Raw genomic sequence first — 26,206 nt, 5'->3', positions numbered from 1 at the left:
AGTAAAGATGTGCGCAGAATTGAATCGGTTCAACGGACGGCCACCAGGATGATCTCGGGGCTCAAGGGTCTCTCGTACGAAGAGAGACTGAACAAATTGCAGCTCTACACTCTTGAGGAACGTAGGGAGAGGGGAGACATGATCTAAACATTTAAGTACCTCACGGGACGTGTCGAAGTGGAAGATGATATTTTCTTTCTCAAGGGACCCTCGGCCACAAGAGGGCACCCGCTCAAACTCAGGGGCGGAAAATTTCATGGCGACACCAGAAAGTATTTCTTCACAGAGAGAGTGGTTGATCATTGGAACAAGCTTCCAGTGCAGGTGATAGAGGCAGACAGCGTGCCAGACTTTAAGAATAAATGGGATACCCATGTGGGATCCCTACGAGGGTCAAGATAAGGAAATTGGGTCATTAGGGCATAGACAGGGGGTGGGTAAGCAGAGTGGGCAGACTTGATGGGCTGTAGCCCTTTTCTGCCGTCATCTTCTATGTTTCTATGACAGACATCCCAGCGGAGCAGGGGGCACTGAAGTGAACTCCACAAGAACCCAGGTACATAAGGTATGAGCGATACAAGGTCGGATATCTTCAAATAAGTTGATGTTGAATTTATCAAAGACCAATATAATATGGTTCTGATAGTTGTTCTGTAATTACCATTCTTGACATCCCAATGCAAATAGCCTGGCTGTGATATTGGATTCAGATATGACATATATCCATATTTGTGTCTTTAAATTGAGACTGCTGAGCAAGCTTCATTCATATCTTTCTGCTTATGATTTTAAACAGGTTTTGCAATCCCTATTATTTTCGGGGATTGATTCTTGCAAGATTGCTCTTTTGGAAAAGCCAGCTACCTGTCTGCATGCTTTACAAGCTGCACAAAATTCAGCGATATGTTTTTTGTATGGGTTATCTAAAACTGAATATCAAAATCAGTATAGAAAACAACTCCACGGCTCTAACAATAATAATAATAATTACCGCCACACCATATAGTTCTAGGTGGCTCACATACAAAAATAATTTATACAAACAGTAAATAAAATACAATTGAATTAAAAATATATTAAAATCAAGCTAAGAACAATCTAAAAAAACAATGCACATTTTACCAATCAAAATTCTAAAAACATCAATTAACAAATTTATTAAATAAGTCAGAGAAAGAACAGCTGCTACAAATAGGTGGGGAAAAAAGTGGAAAAAGAGAGACTAGACAATGACACGAGGACAAATTTTTCCCTGTCCCATCGGGAACTCATTTTCCTGTCCCTGCCCCATTCCTGCAAGCTCCGTCCTCATAAGCACAAGCCTCAAACGCTTTAAAATCCTAAGTAGCAACATTCTAGAGCTCAGATTGTGATGTCATCATGCCTCATTCCACCAATGCCTAAGCTCCGTCCTCGTCCGCACAAGCCTCAAACGCTTTAAAACCATAAGTAGCAACATTCTAGAGCTCAGATTGTGATGTCATCATGCCTCATTCCACCAATGCCTAAGCTCCGTCCTCGTCTGCACAAGCCTCAAACGCTTTAAAATCCTAAGTAGCAACATTCTAGAGCTCAGATGGTGATGTCCTAATGCCTCATTCCACCAATGCCTAAGCTCCGCCTTCATCTGCACAAGCCTCAAACGCTTTAAAACCATAAGTAGCAACATTCTAGAGCTCAGATGGTGATGTCCTAATGCCTCATTTCACCAATGCCTAAGCTCCGTCCTCGTCTGCACAAGCCTCAAACGCTTTAAAATCCTAAGTAGCAACATTCTAGAGCTCAGATGGTGATGTCCTAATGCCTCATTCCACCAATGCCTAAGCTCCGACCTCGTCCGCACAAGCCTCAAACGCTTTAAAACCATAAGTAGCAACATTCTAGAGCTCAGATGGTGATGTCCTAATGCCTCATTCCACCAATGCCTAAGCTCCGTCCTCATCCGCACAAGCTTCAAACCCTTTAAAATCCTAAGTAGCAACATTCGAGAGCTCAGATTGTGATGTCATAACGCCTCATTCCACCAATGCCTAAGCTCCGACCTCGTCCGCACAAGCCTCAAACGCTTTAAAACCATAAGTAGCAACATTCTAGAGCTCAGATGGTGATGTTATAATGCCTCATTCCACCAATGCCTAAGCTCCGTCCTCATCTGCGCAAGCCTCAAACACTTTCAAATCATAAGTGTTTGAGGACTGTGCAGTTAAGGCAAAGCTTACAGGAATGGGGCAGAGACAGGGAAAAATTTGTCCCCGTGTCATTCTCTAAAAGAGACTTCAGAAATCATAATCCCAAAAACTCAGTCCAACCCTGACAAGGAATGCCATACAGTCATAGGTCTCAAAAAACTCTCTCAAGGACTGGGATTTTCTTCAGCTGTCAATATTCAGTCGTATGGAGCGGTTTGCCCAGCCCTTGAGATAGGTCTGTCGGGCTTGGAAGTTGACAACATGAATATGGCTGATTTGGGAATGGATTTTGCACAGCATTTTTGTGTATGTGTGACTAGGGTTACAGATTTTCCCGAAGGAAAATCCAGACCCATGGCCACGCCCCCCCCAGTTCCGCCCAGTTCTGCCTGCATTCCTGCCCCGTCCTGCCCTTGAGCCCCACCCCAGCCCTATTCTCTTAACCTGTTTATGTGTTGGGACAGCATCCGCGCATGTGCGAAGAAAGTGCCAGGTTTTGAAAAGCCGTCTGAAGCTGTTATATGGGCTGGAATGAACTGTTTCTTTCATATCTTTGGGAGGTAGGAGGAAGTCATTGACCACTGGGGAGCGTGAGGGGGTCATGACTTCATCCCTCCAGGAGTTATCTGGTCAATTTGGGCATGTTTTTGGCAAGCTGGAAGTTTTCATAGTTCACCACATGGATTTAGACTCATTCATAGCAGAGTCCTTGCTGTTAGAGTTAACTTCTCAGCTGCATTCAATGCAGTAGATCACTCCCTTTTACATCTCAAACTAAGCGAACTGGGGTTGCAGGAGATGGTATTGAAATGGTTCACAAAGTTCTTAACCAAAGGAACATATGAAGTGAAAAAGATAATATAGCAAGTGCCCAACCTGAGAAGTCTTCTGTGGAGTACCACAAGACTAAGAGCCTTAGGAGAGAAATTCTCAACACATGATATTGTCATGCTTTGCCCAGCTAAGGACTCCTTTGAGGATACCATACATTATATAGGGAAGACTATTGAACATAAGAACATAACAATTGCCGCTGCTGGGTCAGACCAGTGGTCCATCCTGCACAGCAGTCCGCTCACGCGGCGGCCCTCTGGTCAAAGACCAGCACCCTAACTGAGACTAGCCCTACCTGGGTATGTTCTGGTTCAGCAGGCACTTGTCTAACTTTGTCTTGAATCCCTGGTGGGTGTTTTCCCCTATGACAGACTCCGGAAAAGCGTTCCAGTTTTCTACCACTCTCTGGGTGAAGAAGAACTTCCTTACGTTCGTACGGAATCTATCCCCTCTTAACTTCTTGTTCTCCCTACCTTGGAGAGGGTGAACAACCTGTCTTTATCTACTAAGTCAATTCCCTTCAGTATTTTGAACGTTTCGATCAAATCCCCTCTCAGTCTCCTCTTTTCAAGGGAGAAGAGGCACAGTTTCTTCAATCTCTCACTGTACGGCAACTCCTCCAGCCCCTTAACCATTTTAGTTGCTCTTCTCTGGAATATGTGGATGAAGCAAAACTTTCTCAGGCTTAACGAATTGAAAACCAAAGTGCTCTGATTCGGTAACTACAATTCATTACCACATATGAACTCAAGATCAAAAGTGTTAGGAATTATCATACACTCAGCCCTTACTTTTGTCGATCACATTAACTCCTTAGTCAAGAAATGTTTCTACAGACTGAGGCAACTAAGCGTGATGAAACTGTATCTGTTCTAAGTCAGGATAGCTTTAGCACAATTGTGTAAGCGGTATTGCTCCCTTACTTAGATTACTGCAACTCCCTGTATTGCCCCTAATATATATGGGGAAAACCAAAAAACTGGTACTCTACTAAGAAGAGTGATTAAAGGGAAACATACAGAAGTCAAAAAATCACTCAATAGGTGTAATAGTGAAATTAATACTTCTAGAACACACATTTAGAATTAAAAAATATGCCCAGAGACATGAAGGCAACAATATGAAGCCACAGCCCCAAGAGAAAATTGCTTCACCACCCAATCATTGCAAATTGTAAATTCCAGTGGAAAACAAAATTCTTTGCTGCAAACTAGCATAGAAAAAGTTCTTATACTTTGAACAGTCACAAGCAATCAATTAGCTTGATCAAAGGTTCCGACGGGGCCCATTTCGATCCTGCGTCAGGGAACCAAATGGAGAACCCAGCAAAGCTCTCAAAAAATGGTGGTGTCTCAAAAGTTCAAGTTTCATTCATATATACGAGCCTCCTCCACTGATTTCTCCAAGCATATTTTTGAATTCTAAGTGTGTGTTCTAGAAGTATTAATTTCATTATTACACCTATTGAGTGATTTTTTGACTCCCTGTATTGCAGCATAACGGAAAAAGAATGTAAAAGATTGCAACTACTACAAAATACAGCAGCCAGACTAATTTTACGATTAAGCCAGTTCAAGAGGGTTAGTCCACTGCTGAAGGAATTACATTGGTTACCTGTAAAAGAGAGAATTCAATTTAAAATCGCCTGTATGGTTCATAAAGCTATACATGGAGAAAATTGAAATGGACTAATCTCTTGTATCTATGTTTCAAATTCCCTCCAGAACTCCAGATTGACACAAGATTTTATGCTGACCTTCATTCCCCCTTCACATGTTCACTAGAAAAAAGTTGTATGGATTTACCTTTGAATTCCACGGCCTCAAAGTTTAGAATAGTCTACCAAAGCTCCTCAAACCTGGAATGCTCTGCCACTCTTTATCAGAAAAGAAAAAGATCTCATCTCTTTTAAAAAAACTTTTAAAAACATTTTTATTTAATGATGCTTTTACTAACTAATCATTCAAGCCAATGTTCACTTTTATAATTTTTTTTTTTTTAATTTCTTCTCCCCCCTTCCTTGTGTTTTTACCCTTTTTATGTTTTTCCAGACCGAGATAATTGTAACTGTCTTTCCCTTTTGTATCTTGTTTGTCACTAAACCTCATATATAAAGAAACCTTATAAATTTCCAGACTTTTTTTTATATGTGTTTTAATAATATTTGTTTTCTAAATTGCTGTTTTAATAATATTTGTTTGTTTTCTAAATTGCTGTTTTAAAATTGTTTTAAGATTGTCTGTTTCCCCATAAGCTGTTTTTAAATTGTTCATCGCTTAGAATATTTTATATAGGCGATATATCAAATAAACTTGAACTTGAACTTGAACTCCAACCAAGCTCACATTACCACTTCAGGAAAATGCTGAAGACATATCTCTTCTCTCAAGCCTGTAAATCACTATTCAAATTTATTGTTCAATAATCTTATTTATTTATTTAATCACTTTTTTTAGCCTGTCCCCTCAAAAGAGCCCAGAACGGGTTACAAGATAACATACATAAGGAGAAATTACCGTATTACTTGATCCTAAGACACACCTAGGTTTAGAGGAGGAAAACAAGAAAATAAATGTTCTGAACCAAATGGTGTACTAATATATTTAATAAAATATACCAGGCTCTGTACCCAGCCCCCCTCACTCCCTGCCAGGCTCTGCACCCAACCCCACACTCATTGCCAGGCTCTGCACCCTGTCCCACCTCCCTGCCCCGTACCCTGTCCCCCCTCTGGTGGTCTTGTGGTAGGCTGGGACAGGAGGGATCCATCCCAGGTGACTAACAATTTTTTATCCCCCCGTACCTTTTTTAATCCTGGTGGTCCAGCAGTGTAACGGCAGGAGTGAGCTTTTTGTGCTCCTGCCCCATGCTGAGCCCCTCCCTCACTGGACGGCTGCCTCAGATCTCAAGGCCAGCAGTGTACAAGGCAGGAGCGAGCTTTTCGTGCTCCAGCCTGGCCCCGTGCCACTCCCTGAATGGCTACCGTCAGTTCTTACGAGTCCCGCTATTAGTATTACAGCCAAAAGTTTTGTCTCAGTCTCCACCTGCTGGTCATGGTGAGCTATTACCCATCAGTGAATTGTACCAGTCTGGAGAGATGCTAAAGAATATAGGTTAGCTAAAGAAAGTTAGAGAAAGACTTCTCATAGAGATATGTGAGAAGATAGATAGAGAGAGTCTACTAATAGTGATTATGGACATATTGCAGTGGTGGGACAATTTCCATACATTAACGGACAGATCTAACATAGTTGATTGGATAATTTACATTTGCAAGAAAGTCAAAACAATTACACATAGGGAACAGATCTAATAATGATGGCTGGACAAATTACAGTAGCAAGACAGAACAATTATTCCCAAATCTAGGAGGTGGGGCTAATTAGAGTAGCAAGACAGAACTAGCAGTGTCTCACAAATCATAAGAAGTGATCTTAGGATGCCGTAAATGGAGAGCTTAGTTGGAAACGATTTAGGATTAGGGCTATCCTAGTGGACTGTACTAGATAAAAAGATGGGTTTTTAACGCTTTCTTGAAATTAAGTAATCCTCCCAGGGATTTGATGGAAGACAGGATTCCATTCTATAATCTGGGTAAGAAGTGGGAGTAGACTCGCTTGTGGGTGTTTTTTAGCTGAAGAGATCATGCTGGTGAAATGGTAAGTCTTTTTTCGCCTTGTGATCTTAGTGGCCGGTTGGGGATATAGGTTGGGAGTTTTTCTGATATGTAGGCTGGGACCATATTATCAAAGAATTTGAAGGCTAGATCATTGCAGTTTCGAATAGGCAGCCAGTGTACAGCAGCCAATGCTGGAGTAATGGGGTCTCGGATATTCCGATTTTTGAGTAGGCGAAGTGCATTGAATTCTTGTTGGAATAACAGTGAGAATCAGCCAGCATCCAGACAACTGGCTGAATCTCACTGCTATCCATGTGTTTTGGTGAGTCACTCATGCTCAGCCCTGATATTCCACCTAGGTGATTTAAGTTAGGCCAGAAAAATTGTTTTACCATATTTAAAATTTTGATGAATCTGTGGAGAGCGGCTGAATATCCCACCATTCTTTTATTCAGTGGCAGCAAACACTGCTCATGTATATTCAATGGTCATTGGCTGTACGGATAGCAGTGCCGAATATACATGGATTTTTAAATGCTGTGACTAGAGTTTTAAATAAATGATCACTGTGGCACTTAAAAATTGGCCCTTTTACTTTTCTATATTATCACTGATGTTTAAATACATATCAGAAATAGGAACAAGCAGACAGAGAATAAATTTACTCTGTCAGCTGCAGGCCGCCAGTGGTTGCATATCGGCTTCATGGTGACAGCTTAGTTTTCAGCATAGTGCAGGATATAGCAAAATGGATTAGGTTTAGGGTAAAAGACAGCACTGTATAACTTCATTAATCACAGGTGAAAACTGTTTTTAAATGATCTGGGAATATGAGTCTCAATCAAGTAATAATATATTTCTAGAAGTACATTACAGAATACATAAATCTGGCTTTAGGCATTTATGGAATTCTGATCTTAGATCTCGGTGGTTTACATTAATTTAAATCTAACAGGATTAAAGCTAAAATGAATACAAATGTAAGCATATGTTCAAGCTTGTAACTCTTAAGATAAATGTGTAGACTGTAGATGTGCTTTTAAGAGATCTGGAACAAGTTCAAAAAACATTTTTTAAAGTCAGTACATCATAACTGAGCCTGCATGATACAGAAAGAGAAGGCAATTTCAAAACTTGTCTTGGTGCTTGCAGAACCATAAACCAGTTTTCAAAGGGAAACTCTCCATAGATCGGAAGATTAGGTTCTATCCTCGATAATCTTCTTTCCAGTAGAAAAGCATATGAGTTCTGAATCTGTGGGTAGTACATCTTCACCCATAAGGAATGAAGAAGATATCATCTACATTTTCAACTCTACCTCCCTATATCACCAGATACTGCCCTCTCTCCTCAATTTGTACCAAAGCAGAGATAACCCCTGACAGAGGAGAAATAATAAGGAGGGGGTACGGGGAACTCCCCGATCACATACTTTTGATTGCTCTGCAAGAAAATACAACTCATTAACAAATGCAACATAGCATCAACAAGGCAGAATGAAAACAGTCAACTACCTGAATGCAACCAGCGCAAACACTTGTTCGACTCTGACCTTGGCAACAGCAATCCTATAATGACACTTCTGTATCTCTGAAGTTGTAGTTTCTTATTGCTTGAGTGTCAATAGACAAGCCTCTGCAGTACCATACCTGTCTGAGGCTAAAAGCAGGCTATACTAAAAACTGATAGGACGGGGCTTCATCTACTGGAAAGAAGATTATCGAGGTAAGAACCTAATCTTCCATTCCCATGCAAAAAGCACATGAGTCCTGAACCTGTGAAACATATCAAAGCAGTTCCTTGAACCTAAAGTGGGATAAAAGATTCTGCTTCTAGCACCGCAGATCTAAATGTGAAGTCCTTTTGTGCTGCCACATCCACTCTGTAAAATTTCATATATGTATGTAGAATGGACCATGTAGTTGCACTACAAATCTCATTTGTTAAACTGTTCTAGACTTCAGCCATGAAGAAGCCACATTTCTGATGGAATGCGCTTTCAAAGAAATTGATACACATTTACCACATCCTATGTAACCTGAGGAAATAGCTGCCCATATCCATTTGGAAATCAAGGCTTTTGAGGCCGGTTTTCCTCTGCATCCAGCACCCGTTAGGACAAAAAGATGATCTGACAACTGGAAATCATTGGTCACTTCTAGGTAATGAAGGAGAAGAATCCTTCTGACATCTAGCTGTGCTAGTATTTTGTCCTGCTTCTTTATGCCTGTGGCCTTGAATGCTGGCAGTCAGACTTCCTGATTCAATGGAATGCTGACACCACCTTTGGCAGAAAAGAGGGAACCATACACAGAGACACTCCCACCTCTGTAATTCTGAGGAATGATTCCCTGCATGTTAGGGCCTAGAACTCCAGAACTCTTCTAGCTGAAACGATGGCTACCAGGAAGACTGTCTTTACAGTAAGGTCCATAAGAGTGGCCTCCTGCAAGGGCTTGTATGGGGCTTTACTTAGGGCCCTCAATTTGAGGTTAAGGTTCCATGAAAGACAAGTTTGATACAAAGGCAGATGCAAATCTAAAAATATCAGGGTGCGATACAAAGGAACCTCTCTCCAAATGAGCTCAAAAACAGGAGAGTCTTGCCACCTGAATCTTTAAGGAACTGACTGCCAAGCCCTAGGAAAACAGTGAAGCTAATGGAGCCCTAACTGTCCCTATCTACTGCTCAGAACACCGGTGTTGAAATAATTTCCAGGCTTTCGCATAAGCCACCACTGTCTCTGGTTCTTGGAGTGAAGGAGTGTGGCAATGACCACCTCTGAGTACCCTTTTTGCACTAAGGCCGTGCACTCATGAGCCATGCCATAAGCTCAAAGTGTTACGGAATCTCTAAGGTGATTGGACCCTACGAGAGCAGTGCTGGATGAAGAGTCTCAAACTCTAGTTTCTTTGCAGTCAATGCGGCCAATCTGGAGCCATGTTTCTCTGGGGATAAGTGCCATTTATCTTTCATGTACATAGCTCTCTACATGTGGCTTCCATGGCCTTCCAAAAGCCATCACATACGGAGCCTTGGGGATTAATCATTGCTGGGAGAGCTGGGTGTTGAGGCAACTGTGTAAGAGGTCTATGGAAATGTTCAGCACTTGAGATGTGGTCCTTTGTACTAATCTAATCTAATCTAATCCACACCTTATTAATCGCACTATACCAAAAAGGTCCAAAGTGATTTACATTCAAAGAGGCCATAAAATCTATGGGGAAAATACAAAAGCAATCAATAATTAAAATATCATCATATCATGAATATTACAACAAGTCATACAAAAAAGTTTTCAGATTTGTACAAAACCTTAAGTAATTGATATCCGTCCTAATGTAAACAGGTAGATTATTCCAAATTGCAATGGCAGTGTAAGCCAAAAATATAGAAACGAAGAACTGAAGACCAAAGTTATTTCGAAGTCAAATTACACTGTTGTACTCATAGTTCTTTTTTGTACCTTACTGAGAAGTTTCTTTCTAAGCTTTCTGCACTTTCTTGAATTCCCTGCTCTGACTTGCAGGAGTTCTATGTTCGTTCAGATTTTTCAGCACTTTCTGTCGGTTGGCAGTGAAAGCGGTAATTCACTTTAATGAGCTGGTCACTTTCGCATTGACTGAATTTCCACTAATGAATAAATAAGTAAGTTGGCAATCTGACCAGATGACACAAAGCCTATTCAGAATAATGATAGATTAGAGCCGTATTTAGCAGATTGAAGCTCTGGAGACTAAACAACATGTACCTTGTGCATTAAAAATTAGTGCTTTGCTTTACATACTCTCCTCTAAAGGGACAGGAAAACTCGTCAAAATAATCCTCCTACTGGTCACTTTCACCTGTGGAGTCAGGTGGTATATAAAGTAAAAACTAGAAAGAAAATCTTGGTTTATTCATGCAGTCACTACAGCAGCTTAACGACCTTTCCCATAGCAAATTAACTGATATTGTTCTATTGGCCTGAATGAGTTGGATGATGTCAGCAAAAGAATATTAATCACATTAATTTCATCAACTTTTGTTCCAGAGTTGCATAGAATGGACCCAATATTCAAAGCAATTGAACCAGGAACACTGGCAATTGATCCATTTGGACTTCCAAACAGGGTCGGATTAATGAATAGGCCCAGTAGGCACGTGCCTAGGGCTCGAAACTGTGAGGGGGGCTCGCAGAAGGAGGATGACTCCTTAAACAGCAACGCCACCCCCCCCCCCCCCGCCACCCCAGCATTGCCGGCAACGGTCCCCTCCCAGCATTAACGGTAATGGGCCCCCCATTGACGGCAATGCGCCCAGCTCTGTTACAGGAAGGTCCCACGATGACTGTATCTGCCGGTCCATCCCCCTCCGACGTCACTTACTTGCTCTGGAAGAAGTGACGGAGGGGGATGGACTGGCAGATGTAGTCATTGTTAGACCTTCTTGTAACAGACCAGCCGCAGTGCTGTTGATGCAAGGGGTACTGTTGATGCGGGGGGGGGCCTTTGCCGTTAATGCGGGGGTGCCCATTGTCATCAGCTGTTCTAATTCTGCTTTCGGGCTGCCTTCTGCAAAGAAGCTCAGAGGGCAGAGCAGGCAATGTTTGGAGGGGGAGAGAGGAAGGAGCATGGAAGGGTGGTGGAGGGAGAGAAAGGGGGCAGGGTGGTATGGAAGGGTTGTGAGAAGGATGGTATGGAAGGGTGGTGGAGAGAGAGAAAGGGGGCAGGGTTGTATGGAAGGGTTGTGAGAAGAATGGTATGGAAGAGTGGTGGAGGAAGAGAAAAGGGGCAGGGTGGTATGGAAGGGTTGTGAGAAAGATAGTATGGAAGGATGGTGGAGGAAGAGAAAAGGGGCAGAGTGGTATGGAAGGATTGTGAGAAAGATAGTATGGAAGGGTGGTGGAGGAAGAGAAAGGGGCAGGGTGATATATAAGTGTGGTGGGGCAGCGTGGTATGGAAGGGTGGTAGAGGGAGAGAAATTTGGCAGATGCTGATGGAATTGGTGTGCAAGGAAAGGGAAGAGAAACATAAGGGGGAAGGATACTGGATGGAATTGGGTTGGAGGGAAAGAAAGGGGGCAGATGCTGATGGAATTGGTGTGTCCAATAAAATGACGGGCACTAAATTTTCTTGCCCCATGCCTCCTACCCATATGCAAAATATAAATTGGTGGACTTCCCAAAGCCCTGCCAGCTGAAGATCTCTTCCTCTAGGAAGGAAAGGGAGTTTTGTTCAGAGATGTTTGGAGGTTGCATAGAAGAAAAACTGTCCATTGGCACTGATCTGGTCATCTTCGTTGTTTGTTTTGAATTTTAAAATAAAAGAAATAAAGTGGAAATAAAAAAATAAATAAGAAAATGGGTAAATACATGGGGGCGGGGCATGGGGGGCCCCAGTGGACTTGTGTGCCTAGGGGCCCTCGACGAATTAATCCTACCCTGCTTCCAAATGCAGAGATGCCGAGCCTCACTCATTTGAAAGCTTTCTCACTCTCATACCCTTGGAGACCTATTTCAGTACCAGTGTATTTAGGTATATTTAAAGTACAGAATGATACAGGGATAAATTTGTTCCTTGTCCCCTATCTCTATCCCTGTCAATCCCTGCAAGTGTGTGGCACAGTGGTTAGAACTACAGCTTTAGCACCCTGAGATTGTGGGTTCAAATCCCGCGCTGCCCCTTGTGATCTTGGGCAAGTCACTTAATGCACATGGACAACGCACCCCACTTCTCAGGGTTCAATAAAAAGATGGCTGAAGAGCCTTCTCCATCGTTAAATCAATACTAAAGGTGTATTTCCAGACTAATCCTAGCCCGAACCGAGTGATGATGCTTAAATAGGGCTCCTAATGAACCCTTGAAAAAGCCCTTGTGGCGAAACAAGTCCTGTCGGGGCATGCTAGAGATACTGCATCTAAGATAATAAAACCCTAAGCGCGCATGCGCACTCCCACCTGCGTGTTCCGTTTTCCGTGAGCTTTAGGGCCCCGCGGGCAAGAGTGCGCATGCACGCTTCTACTCCCTCCCTCCCTCACTGTAACTTCGCCACCGTCGTTAGCCGCCGTTGTGGCCCCCTCCCCCCCATGCACCCTTTCCTGGCGCACAAGAGAATCTCTCTCTCTCTCTCTCTCTCCGTCGAGGCGGATGTCGGCCACGGTGGCTGTTGGTGGCTGCAGGCCGCGGCGGCCGAGCCCAGAGCCAGTGTAGATGGCTGAAGCCTGGCTGGAGGAAGAGCTGCGAGACCTCCGCAGAGGCAGTGGATTCGGGGGAGGGAGTGGGAGAAGGGAGAGATGTTGGACTCAAGTGAGAAAAGGAGAGAGAGACAGAGACAGATGGATGAGAAGGACAGAGAGGCTATTAGGGGGCCCAGGAGAGATGGTAGGGGATAGGGAGAGTTAGACTTCAGGGAGTGTGAAGGGGACAGGAGAGAGAGATGGTCTTGGGGAAGGACAGAGGGGGACAGGAAAGGGAAAGATGGCAAAAGGGGTAAAACAGGGTCAGAGAGAGATGGTAGAGGGTGTGAAAGGGGGAAAGGGAGAGATGGAAATGGTAGGACCACTGCTGCTTTGGGGCACTGAGGGAGGAAAGGTTGGTACGTCAGGACTGCTGCTGCCGCCTCGGGTAAGTAAAGACTCTGTCAGGAGGGCCAAAAGGGTACAAAGGAAATGGTGAAAGGTGAGGTGGTGGGACTGGGATCAGTGGGAGGCAGGGTCCAGGCATGATAGAGGCGGGGCATGGGTGGGGTCAGAGTCAGGGACAGGGAATAGGTGGGGCTATTCTAGCACCCGTTACTGTAACGAATGTAACGGGCTAAAACACTAGTATTAAAGATAAGTAAAGAAAAGACTTTCTGTTTTTGACTTTTTTTGAAGAAATATTTAATTAGAAAACAACAGCCAGTAAAAAGCTACATTAAACAAGGAGGTTATTATAAGGACCTAAGTGGGACACTCTTATCCAATACAATTTGGAAATATACCTTTAGTGTTGATTTAACGATGGAGAAGGCCCTTCAGCCATCCTTTTAATGAACCCTGAGAAGTGGGGTGCGTTGTCCATGTGGATATCTTCAGTTTACCTCACTTCATCATCTTCTGCATCCATTTAGTGATGCACCAAGTCACTAAATCCCCCATTGCCCCAGGTATAGTAGGTAGAGTGTGAGGACAGATAGGGAAAAATGCTTGAGGACCTGAATGTAAACCACTTAGGCTATAAATTTGCACAAGCCTTTTAAAGTGTTCAAAGCTTGTACAGATGAGGACAGAGCTTGCTGGGATGGGACAAGGACAGAACTCACGAGAACGGGAGGGGGATGGAGATAGATCCTGCGGGACAGGCAGGAAACCCTGCAGCAAGCCCAGACTGAACTAAAACCGCTCCCATTCCTAAAGAGAGAAACAGATCTTAAATCCAGATAAGAATGTCAGAAACATTACATTACATTAGTGACTTCTATTCCGCCTGTACCTTGCAGTTCTAAGCGGATTACAGTAGAAGATAGCTGGACATTTCCAGGAAGTTACAATTTAGGGTCGGTTACATAGTAGAGGCATTGGTGAGAGATAGAAGGGTGGAGAATTGAGGTATATGCAGTTTGGAGGGAAGATGCAGTTTGGGGTTGGTTAATTGATAGAGTCATTGAGGAGATATTAGTAGAGGGGTAGGAGGTCAGCTGGAAATTTGCAAGGAGGAGGGAGGATGCGAGGGAGGATGCGAGGGGGGGGTAAGAAGGCTGTATAGTTTTTTTGAAAAGCAGAGTTTTGATTTTTTTTCGAAATGATTTAAAGCCACTTGTAATTGTCAGTAGGTTGGAGATGGAGGGGTCCAGCTTCGCTGCTTGCGTCCCCAGGAGGCCGTCGTACATCTTCTTGCGCTGTGTTCCCTTGAGTGGTGGGTAGGAGAATGGGGTCTGAGTTCTTCTTAGTCTGGATGTGCGGTTACGGTTTAGACGGTTGTTTAGGTAGGTGGGTGCAGTTCCGTTTATTGCTTTGAATAGTAGACCCACCAGAAAGGCAGTTGATAGGGAATAGGGTAGAGATGGCTAAAGGATTTTGCTATGGCACCCTATACACAACCAGTAAAAGCGCCCTTTAACTCTCAGGCAGCTGTCTGACAGCAGAAGGGTTAAAGTGCGGGGTGGAACAAGGGACTTGAGGCAGTGCAAGAACCTTACAGAAATAAATTGCCCACAGCTGAGAACAACCCAAAATTCCAGAGAAACAGTAGAACGCTTTGGGAAGAAGCTGACTCTGTTACCTTTGCCCAGAAAAGAGTCTTTGCCAAAGGTGACAGAAAAGGCAGGAATAAACTTTCCTGGAGGTAGGGGAAGAGGAACAGTGGTCTGAGGAAGAAAGCTCCATGGAGGTAGAAATAAAAATGAGCCTGAATGAATGAGGAGGAATGTGATATGGAATGGTGCTCAGACCATGTTAGACTGCATTAGTATGAGCAAGTTGCTTTAATAAGAAGCTTAAGTGGTTTACTTTGAAATAAGATGGTCCTGTATCAAAGTTTGAATGAATGTGCAGAGCTTTGGGGGCGTGTGAATGAGTTAGCCAGCCCTGAGGAAGAGGGAAGCCTGGCATAGAGACTGAAGGGGAAGCATTAGATAGTGGGAACTAAGGGTGAGATATGGATCATCAAATTAAATAGGGTGATTCTTTTCCCACACCCTCTGACCAGTGAGTTAGTGACAGGTCAGTAATGTGAAGGTGGTGTAAGAAAGGAGTGTTCCAAAATATTGAATAGCTCCAGAAGAATCTGTGAAGGTGGAACATGAAGGCAGGGGGCTGCCCAGACCAGGATCCAGGCATTAAAAGCTGCAGGAACTGACTCTAAGAAGCAGGTATTCTTTTCTTTTCCTTATTGGGGAACATTTGGAAGTGATCTAACACTGAACTGAGAAGCTGAAAATAACTGAAAAATCTTTTTCAGTTCAAAAGTTTTATTGAGTTTTATAAGAAAGCAAAGAAGCATACAACAAGATCGAAGGATGCATAATACAAATGACATTGATGGACACATTATAACTCCATTACATTTAAGTACCCTGACTGATGAGTTGGATAAAGAAAATAAATATTTTTTAAAAACTGCTAAAAGGGCTCAGCGTCTGTCTGTGTCCCTTCAAGTGCGTATCCCCACTGGCACTCCCGAGAGCTCTGGTCTGTGCGCTAGTGGTGAAAGTTTGGCCTTGCCCTATTGGAGGCCCCAACCCTGCCACAAGGCGTAGGATTATTGACTAGGGCAGGGGTAGGTAATTCTGGTCCTCGAGAGCCAGAGCCAGGTCTGGTTTTCAGGATCTCCACAATGAATATGTATGAGATAGATTTGCATGCACTGCCTCCTTGAGATGCAAATCTATCTCATGCATATTCATTGTGGAGATCCTGAAAACCTGACCTGGTCCGGCTCTCGAGGACTGGAATTGTCTACCCCTGGACTAGGGTATAAATGTGTCTGTATTGAAAACCATCTCAGTAAACACTAACTCTGTATTGGAACACTTTTACCGAAGCTCATGGAAACTGTTCTGAATTGACTCTCCAATAAACATAAACCCGTCAGCACAGGTTTCACCAGTTGTACCTCCTTCTTTCACAAGCACCATTTTCACTGAGTCCACTGAAAGTCCTAAACCATAAAAGTCGCTTCTCTTAGTCACTATCCACTGCCAACTTTTAGAGCTGCTTGAACAATCAGTGTTATATACCTTCATTTGAGAACTAATGCTCAAAGACATATTTCACTGAGGCCTTCACTTTCTAAATAGAGCAGGCACATATCAAATGGACCGAAAGGATGACATTTTGATGATATGCTTTGGTCTTACAGGGGAATCAAATCAATTTTTACAACAGCTGGACGAGGAGATGAATTTGTTTGCCAGTCCATTTATGGGTGCGAAATTCATTTATCTCAGGAATATCACTTTAGATATGAGAGGAAACCTACTGAACACCAGTTCAAAATTTTGCATCGACAGTAATTAAAAAAAACTTACCAAGGGGCTAATTCTTGAGCCTGTATTTGCTAAAATGATTTAGTTTAGAAAGAAAGGTAGAGAAATGCATGATACATTTTATAAAGATGGCTTTGAAATGTCAGGATAAAAACTGACTGGCCTTGAATGAAGTTAATTTGCTTTCTGAGAAGAGACACAGAATAGCTCCGAAAAATACAGGTTGTGCAAATGCTGTAGAGTCCCATAAATGCTAGAAAGAGCCTAATTCATTCTCTGGATTTAACAAGTGAATGCTCGGAATTTTCAAGTGTTTAGCGTAAATACACAGAAGGCTAAATCCGATAATTCAATACAATACAAGTGATATATCACAAAGACTAAGGACTCCTTTTACTAAATTGCAGTAAATGTTAGCCATAGTCTAAAAGGGCTTGCTACCCAAATGGATTTTTTATTGTAGCATAGAGGGGTGTGTCCGGGAGACCGAGAGTAGGAATTTCAGCGCTAATCAGTTATTACATCCCTATTATCATATTGTGTGAGGGGGTGCTGAAAAGTTCTCAGCCCAGCCATCAAACTTCCTAAATTCGGAGTGTTTTTTGCCACTGGAGCTGAAAACAGTGTTATCTTATTTCATTAACAACCAATCTGCAGAAATGAAAGTCTAAAAGTAGACACGGTGGGGAGGTCTGTCGGCTCAGCCGATTAGGGATTCCCTTGCCACAGTCAACTGATGACAAGGATCCCTCAATCAGGCAGGTGCGATTTTGTAACTGGCACTGGTATGCGATTCTCAGCCGCTGAGACCGGCGTCCTCTAAGGGGCTCATAATCGAAATGGAAATACATCTAAAAACCGACCTAAATCGGCACTTGGACGATCAGTAAAACAATTCATCCAAGTGCCGATAATCGAACCGGGTTTTAGACATATCTAAAAACGACTTAGGCCTTCACAGAGCTGCAGTACGCCCAGAGCTAAAAGGGGCATTTCAGGAGTGGTGAGGGCGAGATGTGGGCTGTCCTAGACTTAGTTGTACTGATATATAACTGAAAGTTTAACAACACTGCCTAGACGGAATTTGGACGTTGTGACTTAGGCCATCTAAAACCAGGTCTAAGTCACAAGAAAGTCTATCCAAAGTTACCAGATAACCACAGACTCCTACACACTCCCCCAGTAATCACTGACCCCCTCCTGCCATAAAAATCGTAATAAAAACGTCACATATCTGCCTTCAGAACATCAACACCTGGCAGCCTGGCATAGGAAAGCCTAGTAGAGCTGTACAGAGGTGGCTTAAGTAGTCTGGGGGGTGGGCTAGTGAACCATGGAGAGGAGGACCCAGGCCCATAAGCCACTCTAATCACTGCATGCATGATGAAACATATGCACCCCCCCAAAAAAACCCTTATGTACTGCCATATAAGTGGCACCTGCAGCCATAAGGGCTACTGGGGTGGTAGACAGGTGGGTCTAGTAGGTTCTGGGGGTGTACTGGGGGCTCACCATGATCTATAAGGTTGTTGTGGTGAGATATATATGTGGCACCCTTTTTGTGAAGTTCACAGCAATGCCCTGTAAGGTGCCCCACTACTCTGGTGCAACGTTTGGTTGTCCAGTCCATCACTTTGCTGACCCCGCCCACATCCAAAAGATCTCGTTCTGGGCATTTTTGACTTGGCCAAATTTTTGGGCGAGAATGGGGTATACGACTTAGCAGTCTTGGTAATCAAAGGCTGGACGTACAGTTAGATGATTCTCGAAAAAAAAAATATTTTGGACATATTTTTCGGGAATGGACATTTTACTTAGTCGACTTTGGGTGACTAGCGACTTAGGCCCAAAACGGACTTAGATGTTTCTTTTGATTAGGCCCCTCCATGTGTTCAAATCTTACCACATGTTAAGATGAAACCAGCCCAACTCAAAACCTCCCCCCCCCCCACCAAACAAGTCTCACTGCCTTGCACTTTTCTACCTGTGCCCACTCACTGGCCCAGGTCTGATTTCAACCTGCTCTCACCATCACTTGGGTATTGTTATCTTGGTGGCCACTGCTTGCAGGCCACGCGAAAGGGTTATATGAACTAGATGTGACTCACAAGTTATGAACCTATACTTTGTTCCATTCATCATCTGAGCATTATCACATAACATCATTTTTCCAGAAACCTATTCTGTTCTGTGATATATCCTTGCTTGCTCTTTGGGGCCTTCAGTCTAATCAGCCTTCATTTGCAAAGACTCAGGTGTTTTTCCTCTATTTTCACATTCACCAAAACTCGCACAAGGGTTCTTTCTCTAATCCAGTCATCAAGGGCCTTGAATTCATCAACTGACCACCAGGTGTCATCCTTGAGCGATGATCACCAATCCCTCCCTTTCCAGAGTGTGTCCCCTATCACAGCCAACCCTGGAAAGCAGGAACATTCTACAGGTCACTGGTTGCTCCATAGTACACTAAGGCAGTGATTCCCAACCCTGTCCTGGAGGAACACCAGGCCAATCGGGTTTTCAGGCTAGCCCTAATGAATATGCATGAGAGAGATATGCATATGATGGAAGTCATAGGCATGCAAATTAGCTTCATGCATATTCATTAGGGCTAGCCTGAAAACCCGATTGGCCGGTGTTCCTCCAGGACAGGGTTGGGAACCACTGCACTAAGGGATCCTTTTACTAAGGCACGCTAATATCCTAGCGCGCCTTACTAAAAGGACCCCTAACTTATTTGACACATTCCAACAATTTTTTATTTGAAAATCTACCTGTAAGTTTCCTCTTTCTTTTCTTGACTGACTTGTTTCAGTTCCATTGGATTAGCCAAACGATTTGTGGATTCTATCATAATGACCCTGAAAAGAAACATTAAGAATCATTATATACTAATGCAGTGCTGGCGAAAACATTAAAGGCTCCTTTTACTAAGCAGCGGTAAGCACTAGCAGGTGATAACACAATTTATAAGGGATTACCATGGGATGTGCTAAGCTGTCCCCTAGTAAGTTCCAAATGTGTATATGTAAACTACACACTAATTTATTTAACAACATAGGAATAGCCTTATTTAACAACATAGGAATGGGCTACTGGGCTATCAAGCCCAGTAGCCCATTCTCACGGTGGCCAATCCAGGTCCCTAGTACCTGGCCAAAACCCGAGGAGTAGCAACATTCCAGCATCTCAAAGAATAACAAGATTCCGGAACCCCAATGAGAGCAACATTCCAGAGCTGAGATTGTGATGTCATAATGCCTCATTCCAATGGTCCATCAAGCCCAATAGCCCGTTCTCACGGTGGCCAATCCAGATCCCTAGTACCTGGCCAAAACCCGAGGAGTAGCAACATTCCAGCATCTCAAAGAATAACAAGATTCCGGAACCCCAATGAGAGCAACATTCCAGAGCTGAGATTGTGATGTCATAATGCCTCATTCCAATGGTCCATCAAGCCCAATAGCCTGTTCTCACGGTGGCCAATCCAGATCCCTAGTACCTGGCCAAAACCCGAGGAGTAGCAACATTCCAGCATCTCAAAGAATAACAAGATTCCGGAACCCCAATGAGAGCAACATTCCAGAGCTGAGATTGTGATGTCATAATGCCTCATTCCAATGGTCCATCAAGCCCAGTAGCCCGTTCTCAAGGTGGCCAAACCAGGTCACTAGTAACTGGCCAAAACCCAAGGTGTAGCAATATTCCATGCTATCGATCCAGATCAAGCAGTGGCTTCCCCCATGTCTTTCTCAATAACAGACTATGGACTTTTCTTCCAGGAACTTGTCCAAACCTTTCTTAAAACCAGAGTGGGTAGAGGCATTTTTGTGCTAATCAGTTAGCATGACTCCATTGCTGCATACTAAAGACCAGATTCTATATACTGTATGGCGCTTAAGTGGTTGTCAATCAACCATGAGGCACCGCTTACAGAATCCCACCTAGTGACTCCTAGGTGTGCTTAGGCATCACTAGGTGTCTTAAGAGGTAGGTGCCAGTGTATTAGGCCAAGTTTTACGTGGCCTAGTTATTTACCAGTGCCTAACTTGGACTGCTAGCGACGCGTAAGTCAACCCCGCATATTCTCCACGCCTTATTTCTCAGGTAGGCATCATTAGGCATCAGAGGGCGCTTCCACTTAGCCATCCTAGGAGTTCAGCGCTGAACTCTTAATTGGACACATAATTGTTTGGGGGTTTTTTGATTGGCTAAAAAGTGGCATGGTCAATTACCACGACAATTTAAAAATATATATATATATCAGTTGAGTGCGGATTCTGAAGTTAGGTGTCGTAGATCAGGCACCCTCTACAGAACCTGACTCTGACTACGGTCTTTAAAATAGGTGGCGGCAAGGGCTCTAGTACTATTTTGAGTAAAGGCCTGTAATGGCAACATTAGTGCATGGCCATTAATGTGGAAAATCAGCCCTTGTCCAGTTGCGGTACAAACGGCCTCATCCACGCAGAGTTTCGCCTATGATCGTTTTTAGCCTCTGATCCACAAGCTTATGTATCAGGACCTTTAGGGACCCCTGAAGAAGACAGTTTTGTCGAAACACGGACTGTGTTGGGTCCATAGTTCCCAATGTTCTGGGTCCTAGATATTTCTCCATGTGGATTATTTGGATTGTATTTTAGGTGGTTGCAATTGAAGCAGGCCATTCAGGCGGAGTTCCCTGAATGGAGAAATCTTAATAATTATCATAGCCTGGAATTCTTATGTTTTCAGATGGATTCTATGGGTCACCAGGCCGCAATGTGGAATAAATTAATATCTGGATTTGTAAATAAAAAACAAAAATATGGTCTTAGAGACATTTGGAGCATTGAGATTAAGCATCAGATTACTGCATCTCAATGGCCACGTCTTTGGACCTGGAGGTTAAGATGTACAGTTTCAGCATCTATGAGACAAACATGGTTTTTTCTTTTGCATAGAGCTTTTTGGACCCCTGTTCGTTTACAAAAACTTGATAGCTCTAAGTCTAATAAATGCTGGCACTGTCATCTTGAGGCAGGGACATTAGATCATCTATTATTCTATTGCCCATTCATATCATTATTCTGGAATTCAATTTGGCCTCAAATAAATAGGATGATGGAAAATCCAGTAGCCTTGACTTATGATACTATTTTATTCGGCACAGCAATGAGAGCAAAGAGTCAAATTTCTTCAAATAACAACAAACTTTTATTTATATTAACTGGAATAGCAGTTCAACAAATAACATACAATTGGAAAAGTTATGACAGGTTAAATTATAACTTTTGGTGGAATTCACTATGCCATATGTATAAAATGGAACGTACATTTGCAACACAAAAAGGTTATATAGATAAGTTTAAGAAGATTTGGGGGCCATTAATAGATTTTTGCAATGAATGATACAATTTTCCCATAATAAGATATTGATAAGAGGGGGGGAGGGTTTATTTTATTCATCTTATAATATAAATAATTTATCAATATATCTTGTTGTATTATATGCAGTTGCATAAGGAAAGGGAGGGGATGGGTGTATAATTGAGAAATAGTTGGTATACTTATTAAATATTATATACTGCTTCAAGATTATAGTAAAAGATTATATAATGATACGTTATATGTATAGTAATGTATGAAGGAATATCAAGTGTGTACGTAATGAAATTGTATAAATTTAAGTGATACACTTGTTGTTATCTGAAAAATGAATAAAAAACTTAAAACAGAATGGATTGTATTTTCAAATAAAAGCCTACATCTTGAACATCATCCTCTCCACAGTGTTTTTGTTCTTGAAAAGCCACTTTCTACCCCAACTTTGTAAAAGGACCGCTAATTCTGATTATCTAAAGTTCAGAGCTCTTGCCTTTTTCAGGGACAAGGGGTATAATCAACATAGAGATGAAGGAAAGTTACGATGTCAGACTGATATTAGCAGGTCCTGGGCCCTGGACAAGAAGGGGGCTCAGGAACATCAGTTAGAGTACCTCAAAGCATTCAAGACTTTACTGAGGATCTCCACAAGTGCTTAAAATATCAGCTGCTACCACACTCTAGTTACTTCCTCTGCCGCAAATGTTACTGGATGCCAAAATCCCAAAGAGGGTGTGACCATTTGAGGGGCATGGGTAGGTCATGGGTGGTCCAAAAAAGTTGCCTACAGCGTTATGGTGATGTCTTTAAATATATGAAAGTGTTTAATTTTTTGGAAAATTAATCCCTTCTAAACACTGAGAAGCAATTCTTCCCATATATGCCAGCTTGACTTCATAGCTGTTTTTCAAGAAGAGCCTAGGGGGCAGCATCATCATTTTGAACCTAGTACCAACAGGGGCAGGAGTCACGAAGGACTGCTCATGTTCCAGTCTCCTTAGACCTCCAGGGACAGAGAAAGTCCTGGACATGCCTACTGGTAGGGGGGGAGGATGAATGAAAGAATGGAGGTATTTGGGGGCCTGTGGGGGGAAGAGGAGTCTTCAGAGGAAAGGTAGGAGAACTATTCTGGCTAGAGAATGACATGGGGATGGATACCTGTAGGGCAGGGATGGAGACAGAGCCCATGGGGATAGGGCAGGGATGAGGACAGGAGCAGAGCCTGTGGGGACAGGGACAAACTTTGTCCCTGTGCCATTCTCTAAAAACTTAGACTAGTATCGATATGTAAAAACTTAACACATCTTAGACAACTGGCAACTGTTCTTACGAATTCAGTGATTAAAATAAACTGCAGAAGCTGATTTTGGATTCCAACGAACTACTATTAAATGGCATCATTTGTCTTTTCTGCCTTCTGCAACGTCCTTCCATCATGTATCCATCTGCTCAAGCCTTTTACTGTTACTGCAACAGATTCCTCCATCATTGCTGGCATCAAGGAACATTTCTAACTTTTAATTGACACTTATTTTCCTGTTCATACTCTACACAGTTCAAGTTCTCTTCTACACCCATGTCTGAAAGACAATCCAGTTAAGGTTGTGCCAAACCCAGATTGAAATGGAAGGCTCGATTTGTGACTTATAAATAGTTGTACAGAATATTGTCCTATTTTTATACTTTAATAAAAAGATTTAAATATAAAATCATTAGTGTTTGAGGCTTGTGCAAATGAGGACAAAATCTGTGGACGGGAACAAGCCAGGACGGGGCCGGGAAGGGGACCGAGCTGACTGATAGCTGCTTGATTTATGAGACCTGGAGGGGCATTTTTGATAGGATGTCTAAGTCCGACTTTGGCTGTTTCCCAAAAGGCAAAACTGCTAGTGATCCAATTTAGTTTTTCAAAACTTGCCTATTTAGACATGTTGGCCGTCAGGACGTTCACCATTTTAGACCTCCAAGTTCAAAGCCTCCAAATCCAGACCATTTGGATGTGGGAGGAGCCACATTTGTAATAGACTGGTCACACAGACACGCCGACAGAGCAGTGGGGCACCTTTAAAGAGCACTGCTGTGAACCTAACAGATGTACATCTCATCATAACCAGGTGAGCCCTCCCAAACTCCCCCCAAACCTACTATACCCACCTACCATCCCAATAACCCTTAAGGGCTGCAGGTGTCACCTATATGGCAGTACGGTAGGTTTGGGTGGGCTCACACTTTTCACCATAAATGTAATGGTTAGAGTGGCTTATGGGCCTGGCTCACTAGTCCACCCACCAGACTACTTAAGACGCCTGTTTTATTCAGATCTTTGCATGGTGGGAGGGGGTTACTGACCAGTGGGGGAGTGTAGGGCTTCATTACTTAATCTGGTCAGCTTTTGTACCATTTTGGCACTTAGATGCTTTTAAAACAGGTCTAGCCTCGGCTGTCTAAGTTCTGTCCTGGACGCTTTGGGAAAGATTCGATTAACACCGCCAGACGTCCAAGTACTAAACCCGCCCAAAACTCAGCCAGATCATGCCTCCAAAACATCCCCTCAAATGTTTGGACACACAGTGGCTAAGGAGCCTAGCCAGACATCCAGAAAGTCAGCTTCAAAAATTGGCATTTGGACGCTTGGGGGAGAATTCTGTGCCGTTTTTGGGATGTCTCAGTGTTTAGAAAACTCCCGTCTGTTTTTATTTCTTGCCATTTCTGTTATATTGATGGTCCATTGAACTGCACCCTGTTCAATGTCCTCTCTCATGATTTACCCCCTTTTATAAAACCGAGTGTTTTTTAATGCCAGCTGGCGCACTGAATGCTCTACGCTGCTCCAGCGCTCATAGGAACTCTATGAGCGTCTAAGCAGCACAGAGCATTCAGTGCCCCAGCCGGCGCTAAAAAACGTTTGCGCAATTTTGCAAAAGGGGGGTTAACCTTATCTGATTGATAGATGCTAATTTTCAAGATTCTGATCCAATTTCTGTACAAGTGGATTGGGTAGAAGGGGATCATAAGAACATAAGAACATAAGCAGTACCTCTGCCGGTCAGACCATAGGTCCATCCTGCCCAGCAGTCCGCTCCCGCGGCGGCCCAAAAAGGTCACATGCACGACCTGGTTGGGTTTCTATACTTATTACCTGGTTAGCTTTCTATACTTGTGTTACATCCCAGCACCTCTCTCAGTATCCCACGATCCCTTTATCCCTCAGGAATCCGTCCAATCCCTGTTTGAATCCCTGTACCGTACTCTGCCTGATCACTTCCTCCGGTAGCGCATTCCAAGTGTCCACGACCCTTTGGGTGAAGAAAAACTTCCTTGCATTTGTTTTGAACCTATCTCCCTTCAGTTTCTCCGAATGCCCCCTCGTACCTGTTGTCCCCCTCAGTCTGAAGAATCTGTCCCTATCCACCCTCTCTATGCCCCTCATGCCCCTCGATTTTTCACTCCGTCAAAAATGACAAAGACTAGGGGACACTCGATGAAGTTACAGGGAAATACTTTTAAAACCAGTAGGAGGAAATATTTTTTCAGTCGGAGAATAGTTAAGCTCTGGAACACGTTGTCAGAGGATGTGGTAAGAGCGGACAGCGTAGCTGGTTTTAAGAAAAGTTTGGACAAGTTCCTGGAGGAAACTTTTGGAGGTCAATATAGGGTAGGATTAATAACATTTTGGAATCATCAATTCCACTAACGTATGAGGCGGTCATTGTTGGACCATTGTTACATGTTAAGCCCCCTATGGATCAATATAAAAGCCGTCTTTTCCTTATAATGACTGGGATAGCCGTCCAGATGATAACCCGAAACTGGAAGAACTACGATTGTTTAAATTTTCCTTTCTGGTGGGCAAATCTTTGCTCCAGTTATAGATTTGAAAGGATGAACGCTGATAGTTTGGGGCATGGTAATATATTTAAATTGGTATGGGGCTCATTGACCTCTTATGTTACCTCCGATTTGGTAGAAGCAGCTGACGTCGGAGTGGATGTCGAGGGACCTTCCATCCCGGCACCGAAGAGAAGTTTTTGCTGAAGTTGTCGATTCTTCAAGGTGCGCTTCTGGAGAGAAGCACAACGGGTGCAAGTTGAAGCCCTACGATCCGGACCCAAACACTGGAGACACCAATTGTGTGGGTCAGTCAGAGAGATAGGGCGAGCACACCGTTGCCACTTCTTGAAACACCACTGAGGGGGCATGAAGGTTAAAAACGGCCGCCGCAAAATCGAAGGCCGAGGCTTCGATGATGCCA

At 43.2% G+C, this 26,206-nt stretch overlaps 1 protein-coding gene across 2 annotated transcripts in view; it reads right to left on the bottom strand.

The window, feature by feature from the left end:
* The window catches only part of CFAP47 (cilia and flagella associated protein 47), a 1,062,207-nt gene that overhangs the window by 514,169 nt on the left and 521,832 nt on the right, over positions 1-26,206 (bottom strand). For both annotated transcript variants that reach the window (XM_033947561.1, XM_033947559.1), the window contains exon 40: positions 19,365-19,451. In XM_033947561.1, coding sequence (XP_033803452.1) covers positions 19,365-19,451 — 87 coding nt within the window. The remainder of the gene's footprint in view (positions 1-19,364; positions 19,452-26,206) is intronic.

Source organism: Geotrypetes seraphini, chromosome 6, assembly GCF_902459505.1.
Source record: "Geotrypetes seraphini chromosome 6, aGeoSer1.1, whole genome shotgun sequence".
Lineage (NCBI taxonomy): Eukaryota > Metazoa > Chordata > Amphibia > Gymnophiona > Dermophiidae > Geotrypetes > Geotrypetes seraphini.
This window is presented reverse-complemented; position numbering and strand designations above follow the sequence as displayed.